The following is a 15,848-nucleotide window of genomic DNA, read 5'->3' on the forward strand; positions in this document are numbered from 1 at the left end:
GAAAGTAAGTTGGCCTTATAGACCATGTTGAAATGGACTTTAGTTCATCTATTTCAAAACTTTCCTAACTTCAGTTATGTAATACAATTGAAGTTTTCTATCTGGAAGTAGTCACTTATCAACTCTGTTATGTTACACCTTTCAATGCATGTATGTTAACTACATTGGTACAAATAACTAATTCATTCCCATAAACCGTAATTTTAATGTGCAGACAGAATCATAATACTTTCATGTTAAAAATGGACATGTTTATTATATATGAACTGTGTATAAAAGATTCTTTTTCTTCAAATGATGAAAGTAATATGCTGCATTGATCAATTTAAGAAAATTGTAATCATCAGCACTCACTATAACATCAGGCCTTGTGAGATCTCCATGTCTGGATCAAGTAGTACCTGTGCAGCAACTGAGGCTGCGATGTTTACCAAAATTTCTAAACGTGTACACATTTACAAATACATACCCATTTATAAAAAATTATAATAAACTATACCCTTCCACTATCTATCCATTAAGCTTACTGAATAGATGACAACTATTACGATGTACATACCTTCGTTAAATTTATATAAAAATTTCAGTATAACATCCTTAGGATCACTATGACTTTGTTTTCTACAGCTATTGATAATGCAAATACACGTATAATGCTTTTTTGTGGCATACAAAGACAATGAAACTACTGTATGTGGTGGTTTACAAGCCTAAAACCGCATTTCTTTCAAATAAACTTTTACCAATCAAAGGTTGTTAACAAATAAGTTGTTTAAATGTAAATAATTACTGAAAATTGTGTTTTCTTGAAACATGACCGTGCCAGGTGGTTTGGGAGTACAAAATCCTATTTTTTTAGGAGGATGCACCATGCTTCAATTTGATTAAAATCAGATCACAATTTAGATTGCGCCAAATTATGGCAGGTATGTCAACATCTTGAAAATACATTTACACATTTCATGAGCGTGAAAAGTTTCCTCAGCCAATAAAAAAATATTTCGGGTGTCAGGTTATCAGATTTTTTGTGCACTGGGCAGAGTATGTGTGTTTTTACATGGGGAACCACTCTGATGTAAATCTGTGTGTGTGCAAATATCGTAACAACTTTACAGCTGCAAATCAGACTGTGTAAAATTAAGTCTCATTTCAAAATGTATTCACGTATTATATTATAAGTTCACATTTTATTCATGTAAAACATATTGTCTCAGATAAATTAGCATTATAATGCACTTTTAAAATGGTTTGTAGTATTTACATTAGACCCTCGAAAACAGATTATACTCATGCCGGTTCCGAAAAATTGAACTTGTAATTTATTGCATTCACAGTGCTTTTAGACAGTCTCTGTTATTATTTCTTATATATATGTCTCTGTATGTAACAAATAAATAAAATTTATATTAAAAAAAAAAACAGAACATTACTGATATGCTTTGCTAACAATTTCAATAAGCATCCATCACTCATTCTTGGGATATTTACATGGTACTATCCAACTAGAAAGCAACGACTTCGTTGGTCTATCTCTGAAACTATTAAGGGGGCGCTCACCAGATAATATCTACTTTTGAGAGAGTCACGTATGTAAGGTGAAGTAGTTAGCATTTAAAACATGCACAGTGGAGAGAATGTTGGCATACCTCTATGCTACATTAATGTAATGTGGATGATATTTCTTTTGGATATTGTACTTTTGGACATTTTACATGATTTAAGCACACTGCTAACTAAAATGACTGCTCCCTTGTGTTAAAAAATCAGTCTGAATTAGTCTAAAGTACACTATACATAGCAGCTATTAAAATAGTGAAAATGAATTTTGCCAGACTAGACAATACCAGCTTCTGAAAGTGCAATGAATGAATTACCAAATATATAAAATGTAAAACAAGTTATGGGCTCTTTTTTATACAATTTACCTCTGAAGTTCAGGAAGTGAAAATGACCAAGTAGAGCTAGCACATTTTTGAAAGATGCACATTTGAAGTAAGGCCAAGCTGTGTACTCTATAACCCATAGTACACCCACCAATCATACACCAAAATAAAGGGAATTAAAGGTTCTTTGCATTATACCTAAGATATACAAGGTCTTTTTTAAATAGCCAGTATAACTAGTGAGGAAAGCCGGGGAAATTCTTTTTCTTTAAAATCCTAACCTATGCAAATTACGAAACTATAGAGCGCCACCTAACCAATGACAGCAAAGAATCTGCCCCTTGTTATATAAAGGCTTAATTTGTTATTTTTACTCAATGGGAAAGCATCCTTTTGATTCTGAACGATTTGTTGTCGGATTTCCTTCTTAAAGAAATAAAACTTATTTCCGTGTAGGATATATTCTCAAAAAGTTTTCTCAGATTTGTTAAGCTCTTCTAAACGATGAGGAAAAGTTTAACATAATGAGTCAGATTGAATGGGCAATGTGGGCAAATGAGCAAGCTGTAGTTAGTTCTACAAGTATGAGTCTTTGGATTTTCTTTTTTTAAAAGCACCTGAGCTGAGGATAGTGCTACAATGTAAGACGCATCACCCCATATTTTTGTTTGGGTGGTGATGTAACATGTGATACGTCTTACATTGTAGGACTAAACTGAGACCAGTGTTGAACATGAAAATATTTGCTTATTTTTATTAAATCTGTTAAGTCGGCTAGTTCTCGGGTGGAACGAAATGATGTTTAACGTTTCTAATTTGACATAAAGATAATTTATACTATACTATATATAGTATGCGAAACTTTATGCTGCCTTTGAATGATTTTAAATTTGTCCCCACTGCCCTACACAGCTCAGATATATTTGCCATCCATCTGTTGTAAGTGCATAGACTAGTCCTACAATGTAGGACCTTGACCATGCTATTTATGTTTTGTGCGTCAAAAACATAAATATCAGGGTCGAGGTCTTACATTGTAGGACCAGCACATAGACCTACCTTGTTGTTGTTGTTATAGGGTTTAACGCCATTTTTCAGCACAAGATAGGCTATACATGACGGCCAGTATTAATGGTGGAGGAAGAACCCGGGTAAACCCCAGAAAGAACCACCGACCACAAGAAGCTACCGGCAAGCTTTCTCATATATCCACATTGGCTGAGCCCGAGAATCGAACATACACAGACAGAGGTGAGATGGCAGTGATCCGTGACAGAGAGCGCTTTAGACCACTCGGCCACTCGGGTCCCTTAGACCTACCTTGAAAATCCTTTATGATTTAAGAGCTTTATTCACAATTTGGGCCTACAGTTAGGGAACATGAAATGGATGCAGACAAGAAAAGTGTAGAGTAAAATACAATTTAGGAAGATGGTTATCCATAACTGATTGTAATCGTCTGGCTGCTACCAAGTCAAATAATTCAACATGGACATAATAGAATCAATTGAGCAGTTCACTAAATGTAAACAGTGATATCAGTTCATCCTTTAAGTACAGGCCCAATCACCTACCACCCTGGACAGTTTGTATCCCCTACTAATTTTAGAAACAAAATATAATGGATACAAAAAGTGCACAGCAGTCATTTCATTCAATAATTTATATATTCTAACCTGATTATCACCAAGGGGTCCCTAACACTGTCATATTGTTCACATTTCAGACATTCGTTTTCTCTGTGAACAACCAGTCTTCTCACTGTCCAGCTACAGTTCCTGGAAATGTCTATTTCTATTAAACGATGAATGTTCCTAGAAGGTTAAATCTATGTCATCTGTATCCAGCATTTTCATATCTAGTTTTAATATTTGTAAATTGTATTAATAAAACTCGGAACAAAATATAAATGGCAAGCAGTGTAATTTTTAAGCATGTGGGTACAGAGTGATTAACTCCCAACATTATGGAAATTTACTAAATTATTCTGAGCTCATTTTAGAATATAGATTTGAAACACAAACAAAATAACAGTGTTAGAGACCTTCTAGCGACAGTCATGTTAAAATATAAAATTATGATGAAATGACAGTTTTGTGCACTTTTATAATCTCTGATGCTTTTTTGTTTCTAAAATCTGTCAGTGTGGGTACAAACTGCCAAAGGGTAGGGGAGGCAAATGCTATATTAATACTCATTAGATATTCAGTTATTAGTCACATATCCTGTTTTTATATTTTGGGGGAATTGCACATGGATTTAGACGAGTGGTTGTAGTCTGATAAATTAGCTCCCCAAACATGTGTACTAATGCACAATTTGTGGCTCTGATGTAATGTATTAAATAAAATGAACAAATTTAAAAATCAGATGGAAACACCATCCTAAGTTTAGACACTTATTGGTATTTGGCAACAGCCATATGTTATCACAAAATTTCAAGGTTGCCACAGGACATAGAAATGTGTTATTCCCACATGAATTTTGCATAACGTTAAATATTAAACTTTTTCGCAAATGCCCTAAAAGTGATACACATCAAATAAATTAATGTACAGGAACTAGTTGCTTTAGCATACACACATATTTGTCATCTCAGATACTAGAACAATTAAGAAATTGGCATTTTCTTACTTTACAAAGCTAACATGAATTTATTTTTGTTTCTTTTGTTTCAGTTATTGCGCTTGGTGGTATCCTTGGATGTGCAGGGAGGTTCAAATACTGGCAATTTGGAATTTATGCTGTGTATCCTTTCTTTGCCCTTTTTGTAATAATGTAAACTTCCCATTGTGACCACCCCAGAATAGGGACCACTGCCCACTAGCAACCATGTTTGATATGTATCATTATGTAACTTAGCAAATTCATCCTCCAAAATAAGAACACCTCCAAATTAAGGCCCCTTTTCAGCTGTCTGAATATTCATTTTAGTTAGATGGTGTTACTTAGCATATAGTTCATAGCATATTCAGTAAATATTTATACAGAAAATATCAGTGGTAAAAGTTGTAAATTTTGTATTGTAGGGGCTGAAAGTTCATTAAGCCCAAGGACCCTGGGATCCAGTTATTTTTCCAATAAAACATCAGCTGGACTCAGCCATAATTGTGTTATAATAGTTATATTGAACCATGGAAAGGTAAATGAAACAGCAGGATCTTGACATTAAAAAGTGCCAAACACATTGCTTTGAGTGAATGAAGTTAAATAATGGCATACAGATGTCTCCAATCCATACCCAAGTTAAATTTGATTAAAACGGTCTGGGACTCAGTGGTCAAACAAAGTATGTTCTACCCTTGAATTTAATGCAAACAATCAATACAGATACAGAAAATTATGAGTTAAAAGGAGAAAACAAAAGAACAAATCTTCCTCTTCCTTTTCTTTGTTTTAATAAGAAGTAGCCCATTTTGTCAAGTGAAATGAAGGTTTATTTGTTGTACAGAATTTTTGCGAGACATAGGTATCACTTTTCTGATAGCAACAGAGGCAGTAGCATTCTTAAAGAAAGCCAGATATCTTGTATCTGTTCATTGTATTATGTTTGAACTTTGGGAAAATATTAGCAACAGTTAATGACACGAGCTTCTTATTGTAACAAGTTATTCTATGAGTTGTGTCTCAACTGCATTAGGAGAAATCTGTATCCTAATGTTGTTCTGCAGAGCACTAGTTCTGTTTTTTGATGAGATTTTAATCCCATCATGCTTATTGTCCATTTTCTTTTTCCAGATATAGTTCATGCTGATAACAATAACACTTTATTGTCTTATGAATTTAGTAGCAAGGTATACATCATCTGCCTGTTAATATCAGTTTTGAACTTCAAAAGACCAACTAAAATATAGGTACAAGATTAACCCAGATAAAATAAAAGTTGTGAAAATCACAGGTGTAGAATAGGAAACAGATAATAAATACCCACTCCAGGAAACCGCAGGTAAGTTTACACTACTAAATTCTGTTTTTTTATATGTATATCTATTAAACTATATATATCCAAGTTTTGAAAATCACAGGCGTATAAATTGTTACGTGTTTAAGCTCTCATAAGCAGTAACAATAAAACAGTGAAGATAACAAGCTTTGTAAAATTTAAAAGATAATTTATTTCTCATGCTGTTTTTGTCCAGCCAGTATGTACATTGGACTCATATTCAGCATCATTTTGGGCTTGCAATTACTCAGTTGTATTTCCAGTAACATCTTTCCAGTTCCAATAATCTCATCTACTTCAAAACTTTCAGAATAATTGTTCTTGTTCGCGTCTATTTGCCAGATGAAATCATCCAAAGGTGAATCGTTGTGGGAGTTAGCCATTTTGTGTTTAGAGGTACTAGGAAGTTAACTAACCTGTGTAAAACTTATTTGCTCAGTGCATAGTAATCCTATGATAGAATACTTGTTCCATGGCCCAATGTGCAGATCAAATTTAGTGACGATGTGTATCATCATCAGTCCCGTAGTCTGGAAGACCGTTGGGGCACCGCAAAAGACCTAACAACCAGCTTCCTCCATTCCTCTCGATTTTCCGTCTTTCTCAGTGAGTCGCTCAATGTCAAGCCTGTCCACTCTCGAATGTTATCTTCCCACCTCTTTCTTTGCCTGCCTCTGTTTCTTCTTCCTTGTACAGTGCCTTATAGGATTGTTTTGGCAAGCCCTGATGATCGTGAGACATGCCCATACCACTGCAGTTTCCATTTTCACTATGATCAGGAGGTCATTGTGAGGCCCAATGGCTTGTCTTATCCTTTGCTGTATTGTGTTCATTGGTGATATGGTCTTTGTATGTGATGCCGAGGATCTTTCAGAAACATCTCATCTCTGTAGCCTGTATCATTTTCTCCAAGTCCGCTGTTATGGTCCATGATTCGCAGGCATAGAGAAATATGGAGATCACCAGTGAGTACATCAGTCTGACTTGTCTGCTGAGTGCGATGTGCTTGTCCTTCCAGATGGGCTTCAGTTTTTTCAGCGCTGCTGTTTTCTGTGCAATCCTGGAGAGTATTTCAGGCTTTGATCCTTCATCTGTTACAGTTGCCCCCAAATCCTTGAAGCTGTGGACTGTTTCTAGCTTTGTATGTTGGACCCTGATGTCAGTGCTGATGCCCTTGATGTTGTTGGTCATCATATTGGTCTTCTCTGCACTAATTTCCATGCCATAGGCTGAAGAGGTTTTGTCAAGGCTCTCTAAGCTAGCTCATTCTTGCTCATTTCCTGCTAGTCCACCAATGTCATCAGCAAAACGTAAGTTGGTGATTGTTCTGCCTCCATGCTGACTGTCCCGGTATGCTAATCAAGCGCATCTGCCATGATTCTCTCCAGAAAGATGCTGAATAGTGTAGGCAAGAGCAGACAGCCTTGTTTGACTCCGACTTGTTCTGAACTAGTCCCCTGTGCTGCCGTTGAAGTATATTGCACTGGTGGCCTTGTCATAGTGGTGCTTTATTACTGTGATGAGGTTGGCATTGATGTTGTACAGTCTCATGGTCACCCACAAGGCTGCATGCCTTACCCTGTCAAATGCCTTCCTGAAATCCACGAAGACGTGGTACAGATCTTGTTTGTGTTGGAGGTACTTCTCACACAATATCCTAAGGTTGAAGATCTGCTCTGTTGTGCTGTGCCCTGCTCTGAACCCCACCTGCTCCTCAGCATGGATCTTTTCAGCCTGTGGTTTTGGTCTGTTCAGCAGTATCCTTAGCATGACTTTACTTGGATGGCTTAAGACTGATTGTATGGTGGTTTTGACATTGTTGCAAGTTGCCTGTCTTGGGAAGGGTGATGATCAGTGACTGGGTCCATGGCAATGGTCATACTCCTGTTTGCCAGATCTTGTTGCAGATGTTTGTGAGAGCACTAATCATCGCTTCTCCCCCAGCTTGGATTAGTTCTGCTGGGTTGTTGTCCACTCCTGCTGACTCACACTTTTTCAGTGATTTCACTGTGGCTTATACTTCTTCGCGTATGATATGGTGGTTGTCATTGTTACTTGCTGGAGGGAAGTTCAGTACCTCTGGATCTATTGTGGCTCAGTGGTTGTAAAGTTCTGCGCAGTACTCTGTCCATCTTTTCATAATATCTTTTTCTTCTGTGTCGATGTACAGGGGTGTATAAACAGTTGTTTGCCTGAAAAATGGCATGTGTCATAGCAGGTGCTACAGGACCTGCACTGACAGTGCCACTTATGCTATGACAAACATTTTCAGAGCTAATATTACTGAGATATCTAGAAAAACAAATTAAAATAGTATTATATTGATTATTTAAAGCATTATTAGTACAATTAATAATAATAAAAAGGCCCATGAATAGCAGTGGTATAAAGGACCATGAATGGCAATACTAATAGGGGCCATGAATGGCAGTAGTAATAAGGACCATAAATAGCAATACTAATAATAATAATTTCTTTATTTAAAAAAGGAGCTCATTTAGTCAACTGATCAGTCTTCCATGAGGCCTTCTACAATGACATTTGTATATATATATATATATATATATATATATATATATATATATATATATATATAACGCACAATTTTTATAAGCTGAGGTGTCTTTAGACAACACATGCTATTAAAAACTATACAGTAGATCGACTGCTTCAGTAAAATATGCACAAGGCTTCAAGGATTAGTACATACAAAATTCATCCCAATAATAGTAGCAAACGTGTAAAACATTATAGGTGAGTACATGATAACAATTTTATAAAAAGTAGTAGTACTGATTTAAACAAGATCATACAAATGATTGTTTTGGTAGATGTTGACTAATAAGCATTTTTGAAAGCTTGGCATGAGTCAGCTGACTATATATGGTGGTAAGGAATTCCTTAGTTTGGCTCCATAAAAAGCAAAATTTATCTTATAAAATCCTGAATTTGGTTTAGGTAAATATTGCTTGTTGTTTGAGGTGGATCAAAATTCATACCTTCAGTATGTATGTGTGTAACAAATTAAAAGTTACATTTAAGATAATCAGGAGACAAACCATGTAAGGATTGATAGACTAGTAAGCACTTTCGAAAGTGAGTTCTCTGCTGCATTTGAAGCCAGTTTAGGGTGTTAGAAAGATTTGTTGAAAGTGTATCTAAATCAGCATCAAGAATAACTCTAGCTGCTCTTTTTTGACATTTCAGTAATCTTACCAGATTTTCTGTACCACTGTTACTCCAGACAGAACAACAATATTCTAAGTGTGGCATGATATACACAATGTAGAATATTTCTTCTTGGGGAGATAAGATTGTAGTCTGTTCAAGATATAAGGCAGTGTGTTAACTTTTTTAATGCATTTTCAAGCACAAGATATTGTCCATCATGATGCCAAGTAGTTTTTCATTTTCTGACTGTTGTATATCCATTCCTTTTATCATTACTTTGAAATCATTTTTCTCCGCTTTTACTCATGCTCAGCTGCCTATGATCATGGCTTTTGATTTGGCTGCATTTATCTTCATACCATTGTGCTCACACCAGTTATTTATTATTACCATATATTTATTTAATTTAGTGCAAATCTCATGGACTGTTGATCCAGTGTTATATAATGTCATGTCCTCGGCAGATATGTTGGTGGTGGATAGCTCAATGTGATAAAGTAAATCATTAATATAGAGCAGAAAGAGTAATGGTCCAAGAACTAATCCTTTTTGGAACATCTGGCTTTATCAGATTTTATCTGAAAGTTTATTTAAGATAGAAACTTGTTGCTGTCTGTCTTCAAGATAGGTTTGAAACCAAGTTAAGCTTTCATGGTTAACTCAATATATGCTAATCTTTACCAGCAGGATTTTGTGATTTGTGACAAATCTACACCACTTCCAACTACCTTCTCTAAAGTCGACCTTCTGGACATGTTTGCAAATTTCTTCCGTGACAAAGTACAAACCATTACAGATAAGCTTGACACCACAATTTCAATTGACTCGTCGTCACCATACAGTTGGGATACAGAATTTGAGCGGCAACCATTAGCAGCAATTGAACCTATCTTTATGGATTTCGTATGTACAATCGTGATGAAGAGTGCACCAAAGTCATGTGAACTTGATCCAATTCCAACATCACTGCTGCTTGAGAGCTTAGATCCAGTATTGCCTTCACTAACTGATGTTATTAATACGTCTCTCTCATCCGGGGAATTCCCATCATTTTTCAAAACTGCCATTGTAAAGCCTCTGCTGAAGAAACCAACACTAGACCATAATGATTTAAAGAATGACTGCCCAGTTTCTAATCTCCCATTCTTATCAAAAATCTTAGAAAAGGTTGTTCTATCCCAGCTTGTATCTCATCTAAATTCAAACAGTCTTTTTATCAATGTACAATCTGCATATTGCCCTTGCCACAGTACTGAAACTACTCTTCTAAAAGTAGTTAATGACATTCTCTCTGCATTGGATAGCAGAAAGATTACAGTCCTCACCCTCTTTGATTTGTCTGCAGCATTTGACACAGTAGACCATGATATATTACTTCACCATCTCCAGCATGTATTTGGCATTCATGATACAGCCTTACTGTGGTTTAAGTCCTACTTGGTGAACAGGACACAAATTGTATCTGCAAATGGAATACACTCCAGCCCAGTTGATCTATTTTGTGGTGTTCCACAGGGGTCTGTTCTTGGACCTGTTCTCTTCATTCTATACACTCATTCGCTCTCAAGTGTCATAGATCATCATCCAGTGTCTCACCAGTTGTACACTGATGACACCCAGATATACAAATCTAGCCACCCAGCTGAAGTTGATGCTACCATCCAAGGTGTAGAGAGGTGCATTTCTGATGAAATCATGGATGACATGTAACAAGCTGCAGATGAATGATGATAAAACTGAGGCCATTCTGATCACAACACAAAGACTTTCTCATTCACATCCTTTACCTCAAACAATAAATATCAGCAACACCAACAATCAGTACGAAACCTAGGTGTTACTCTGGACAGTCCTCTCACATTGCACCAACATGTCATGAACATATGCAAGGCTGCATATCTTGAGCTGAGATGCATCAGCTCAATTCGCAAATATCTTTCAGCTGATGCCACTAAAACACTTGTGTGTTCATTAGTACTTTCAAGACTGGACTATTGTAACTCAATTCTGTCTGGTTCATATCAAAATCTGCTCCAGAAACTTCAAAACACAGCTGCTTGGATCATACTTAGAGTACCACAATCAGAGCAAACACCCCCACTGCTCTGTACCCTACACTGGCTATCCATTCAATCCAGAATCAAACACAAAATCTGTTCTCTGTGCTACGTTTCACTGTCGGACTCTAGTCCAACACACCTATCCGACCTCACCTATGTGTACACACCAGCAAGATACTTACGCTCCACTTCTGACAATCGTATGCTTATTATTCCCACTATGAAAACAAAGTCATATGGACAGCGTTCTTTTGCATACCAGGGCCCAGCAATGTGGAATGAATTTCCCATTGAACTTAGACACAAAGATACAGTGATCACATTCAAGAGGGCTCTCAAAACTCACTTATTTTGACTGCAAGAACAAACTTAATGTTTCCTACCTTAAATATTCTCATCATGTTTTTTAAAAATGTTTTCTATTTCATGGTGTTTGTTTTTGTAATCATATCTTTATATGTTTTTTATCTTATAGGTGTTGTGAAATGTTGTAAAGCGCTTAGAGCTTCTAAAGATTAGGCGCTATACAAAGTCCTCATTATTATTATTATTATTTACAAGGTCAAAAGCTTTTGTATGGTCAAGAAATATTGTGTCAGCAAGGTTACCTTGATCCATTGCTGTTAACCAGTCATTCACCATTCTAGCTTGTTTAGTCTGGCATAAAGAAGCATGATTGTAACTTTGTGAATGTAGTAAATTAAATGACTCCATGTAATTTCTAAATTCATTGCAAACAAGTCTTTCTAATATATTTGAAAGTGATGATAAAACTGATATTGGTCTATAGTTATTCATATCAGAAAAATCTCCTTTATGTAATGAGTTACTTTTGCCAGTTTTAGCTTGTTTGGAAAAATACCTGTGGAAATACTTAGATTGAATATATACATAAGTGAAGATGCAATCAATTGAATTGAGAGTTTTAAGAATTTTAGAGCTGTAGGTCTTCTGACATAAAGTTGATCTAATTCATTTAAGATGAATTCAAGACTTATTTTAGGTATTCTGAAGCACTCTTCTTTGCTAAGTTTTGAAGAAATCATCACTGGAGAATCTTTATGAGCTGTGAGATGCACAAGCTTTTCATTTTTATTTGTAATTTCAAGAGATTTTTTGCTTAATATCACCATTTGCATCACTAATACATGTAAAAGGCAGTTATTGACAGATTTGCCGCTCAAGCCATTGAAGGTACTATGAATAGCAATAGTAATAAGGACCATGAATAGCAATAGTAATAAGGACCATGAATAACAATACTAATAAGGACCATGAATAGCAATACACTGTAATAAGGATGATAATTAGCAATACTAATAGGGATTATGAATAGCAAGTAATAAGAACCATGTATAGCAATAGTAATAAGGACCATGAATAGCGGTAGTAATAGGGACAATGGATAGCAATAGTAATAAGGATGATGATTAGCTATACTAATAAGAACCATGAATAGTAATACTAATTGGGACCATGCATAGCAAGTAAAAAGAACCATGTATAGCAATAGTGATTTGGATCATGATTAGAAATAGTAATAAGGACCATGAATAGTAAGTAATACTAATAGGGACCATGAATATCATATTATATGAACCATGCATATCAACAGTAATAAGGACCATGATAAGCAATAGTAATAAGGACCCTGAATAGCAATAGTAATAAGGATGACGATTAGCAGCAATAATAAGGACCATGACTAGTAATACTAATAGGGACCATGAATAGCAAGTAATAAAAACCATGTATAGCAATAGTGATTTGGATCATGATTAGAAATAGTATCAAGGACCATGAATAGCAATACAAAATAAGGACCATGAATAGTAAGTAATTCTAATAGGGACCATGAATATCATATTATATGAACCATGCATATCAACAGTAATAAGGACCATGATAAGCAATAGTAATAAGGACAATGAATAGCAATAGTAATAAGGATGACGATTAGCAGCAATAATAAGGACCACAAATAGTAATACTAATAGGGACCATGAATAGCAAGTAATAAGAACCATGTATAGCAAAAGTTACAATGACCTTGAATGGCATTAGTATTAAGGACCATGAATAGCAATAGTAATAATGACCATGAATATCAGTAGTAATAATGACCATGAATATCAATACTAATAAGGACCATGAATTGCATTAGTAATAAGGATGATGATTAGCAGCAGTAAATAAGGACCATGATTAGTAGTAGTAATAAGGACAATGATTAGCAATACTAATAAGGACCCTGAATAGCAGTAATAAATGTGTGTGTGTGTGTGATTTAGATTTTTTACATATCGCTACGATGTCAGCAGTGTGACAGTTTATAGCGATGTCTAGCAATGAGGCATCATGCCACAGACATGTAGCATGATGTTTCACCCAGTCACATTATGCTGACACCAGGCTGACCAGTCCTAACACTAAATCTTAATGCTGAGCACCAAGCAAGGCAGCTGTTAGTACCATTTTTGTAAGTCTTTGGTATGACTCAGCCAGGGTTCGAACCCGTGACCTCCCACATCCAAGGCAGAGGCTTTAACTACTAGGCCAGTAATAAATAATGACCATGATTAGCAATAGTTATAAGGACAGTCATTAGCAATACTAATTAGGACCATGATTAGCAAAAGTAATTAGGATGATAGTTTGCAATTATACTAATAAGGAGCCTGAATAGCAATAGCAATAAGAACCATGAATAGCAATAGTAATAAGGACCATGAATAGCAATAGTACATGTAATGAGGACCATGAATAGCAATACTAATAAGGACTGTGAATAGCCATATTTCTGGAGTTGTTTTTCTATCTGATCTTATGTAAATCATACTTCAGTCCTCCTTTATTAATCAGTACTCTATTTTTATTGAAATTCGTCATATGTATTATTCATGCATTTGTAAATGATTTTGTTTTATCATTATACCTTATATAAAGAAGTAAACGCTAAGAAGGGATAAATACAGATTTCCTAAGTGATAATACTCAGTCAATAAGGCTTCATACAGGATAACGGATTGCTTTACATACATGTATATTGTATTCATGTATTTCATACAGTTGGTATTTGATTTGGTGAAGATACATACATTTATTGTCAGTACTAAACATCTCTGATACTGTAATTAATGAAATTTCATCCTTGGATAAGATATACTGTAAACAATATTTTGATGTAGATTTAATGTCTAATTCTTCATTGTTGCAGAGATAACAACTACTTTAGGACCCGTTCATAGTCATTTTGAGTTTCCAGTCATTTAAAAGTTACATAAATCTGTTGTGCCAAAATGTAACAAATTCTTATCATGCATGATTGTAGATAGGCTGCAATTTGGAAGCAACTTGCAAAATGCTTCCTGTTAACTTAATTTTTTAACCCTATTAAATAAAGGAAACCACTATCTTCTGACAGCTACATGAAATTAATAGTAAAATATATATTGAGAGATCAGGTATACCACACATTTTTATTGATTTTATGGTGCTGTGATTTGTCATGAGAGACTAGCTGTCTTGGAGACCATTACTTTTAGCAGAAGTAGTCTGTCAAGACAGGTTATGCTGTAATCACATGCTGAATAGTTTTGGTTGCCATTGTATCAAATCATTACTTTGCTGTAGCAGATTATTTAAACCAGCTTCATACCAAAACATTTTAAGGAATACTTAACATACTGGCATTAAACATAGTAAATCGAATGGTCCCAATAATACATATAGTAAACAGAATGGTCTCAATAATACATATAGTAAATACAATGATCTCAATAATAAATATACATGTAGTAAAAAGAATGGTCTCAATAAAACATATAGTAAATAGAGCAGTCTTAATAATTTCCTTGACTGGGGACAATCAGTATAGCAAGTGTCCTGATTTTCATTCTTGAGTGGCCCAGAGGAAAGAGGAAGAAAGGTAGAACCATGGAGAGATTGTAAGTGACATCAAGTCATAACATTGAGAAAAAAATAACATATCACAAATTATTTTACTAATCCAATGTGTTCCTGTCCTGAATTGAGATATTCATACACAAAAATCTAAGTTCAGTCATAACTGTATGTGTAATTATGGAAAGTTAGTATGAAATTTGTGGCAAATGAAATTTTTTAACTTTTTCTGGGCTTCACCACATTTGTAAATCTTTTACAATTTTTAAAAAAAATTATTTGTGTAAGACACAATTTCAGCAGTTTAGTTCCTTTAGATTTAATAAGATCTTTAAAATGAAATTAACAGATGTTAAATTATTTTATGTCACAGAAGGAAACAGAGATTACTAGTACAGGTACATAAAAATCTTGTGGTACACAGAATAACATACACTCAACAAATACTGTCATTCTATTATTATGACATGAAAAAGGGTGTGAAATATTACTCAGAGTTACAGAAACCAAACTAGAAACTATAGCACAAATGTGACAAGTTTCAAATGATAGAAGTAAATTATACTTGAGTTAAATGCAGTAAAGAAGGAGTGTTTATTTTAAGGAAGAGATTTTCTGAATTATAGCACTTTGTGAATTAATTTTGGTCTATACATCTGTACATGTGAGAGATCAGGAGAAGTAACAAGAAACACTTACAATTATATTTTAAAGAAATAAAATGAAATAAACAAATGAAGAACTTATCATAATTAGTTTTTATGACTTTTATGAGGAGGCCTACATAGTGTTATCTTGCTTTAGTCAGTGACAAATGAAGGCTTAATATTCTGACAACATTCTCTATAAGTTTTTATGATAAGAATTTGAGTTGTTTTTGTTTTTGTT

General features: G+C 34.8%; 2 protein-coding genes across 6 annotated transcripts in view; one reads left to right on the forward strand and one right to left on the reverse strand.

Annotated features, from left to right (window-relative positions):
• LOC149782781 (GPI ethanolamine phosphate transferase 1-like) overlaps positions 1–15,848 on the reverse strand; it is a 99,931-nt gene that overhangs the window by 82,920 nt on the left and 1,163 nt on the right. Inside the window, exon 1 of one of the 5 annotated variants that reach the window (XM_089934283.1) lies at positions 1,489–1,528. The exons of 1 other annotated variant lie outside the window; for it this stretch is intronic. Coding sequence is in view for 1 of the 4 variants with exons in the window: in XM_089934281.1 (XP_089790407.1) it covers positions 1,448–1,462 (15 nt within the window). In the remaining 3 variants the exon portion in view is untranslated. Of the gene's footprint in view, positions 1–354; positions 494–1,430; positions 1,529–15,848 lie in introns of those variants that run through there. 3 more of the 5 variants (XM_089934281.1, XM_089934282.1, XM_089934285.1) reach the window with 3 other exon arrangements.
• The window catches only part of LOC149782782 (cytochrome b-245 light chain-like), a 30,863-nt gene continuing 17,296 nt past the window's right edge, over positions 2,282–15,848 (forward strand). Inside the window, exons 1-3 of the mRNA XM_089934286.1 lie at positions 2,282–2,465; positions 4,562–4,631; positions 14,930–15,004. Of these exons, the coding sequence (XP_089790412.1) occupies positions 2,408–2,465; positions 4,562–4,631; positions 14,930–15,004 (203 nt within the window). The 5' untranslated portion in view covers positions 2,282–2,407. The remainder of the gene's footprint in view (positions 2,466–4,561; positions 4,632–14,929; positions 15,005–15,848) is intronic.

This window comes from Sinohyriopsis cumingii, chromosome 15 (assembly GCF_028554795.1).
Source record: "Sinohyriopsis cumingii isolate HCF-2022 chromosome 15, ASM2855479v2, whole genome shotgun sequence".
Classification (NCBI taxonomy): Eukaryota; Metazoa; Mollusca; class Bivalvia; order Unionida; family Unionidae; genus Sinohyriopsis; species Sinohyriopsis cumingii.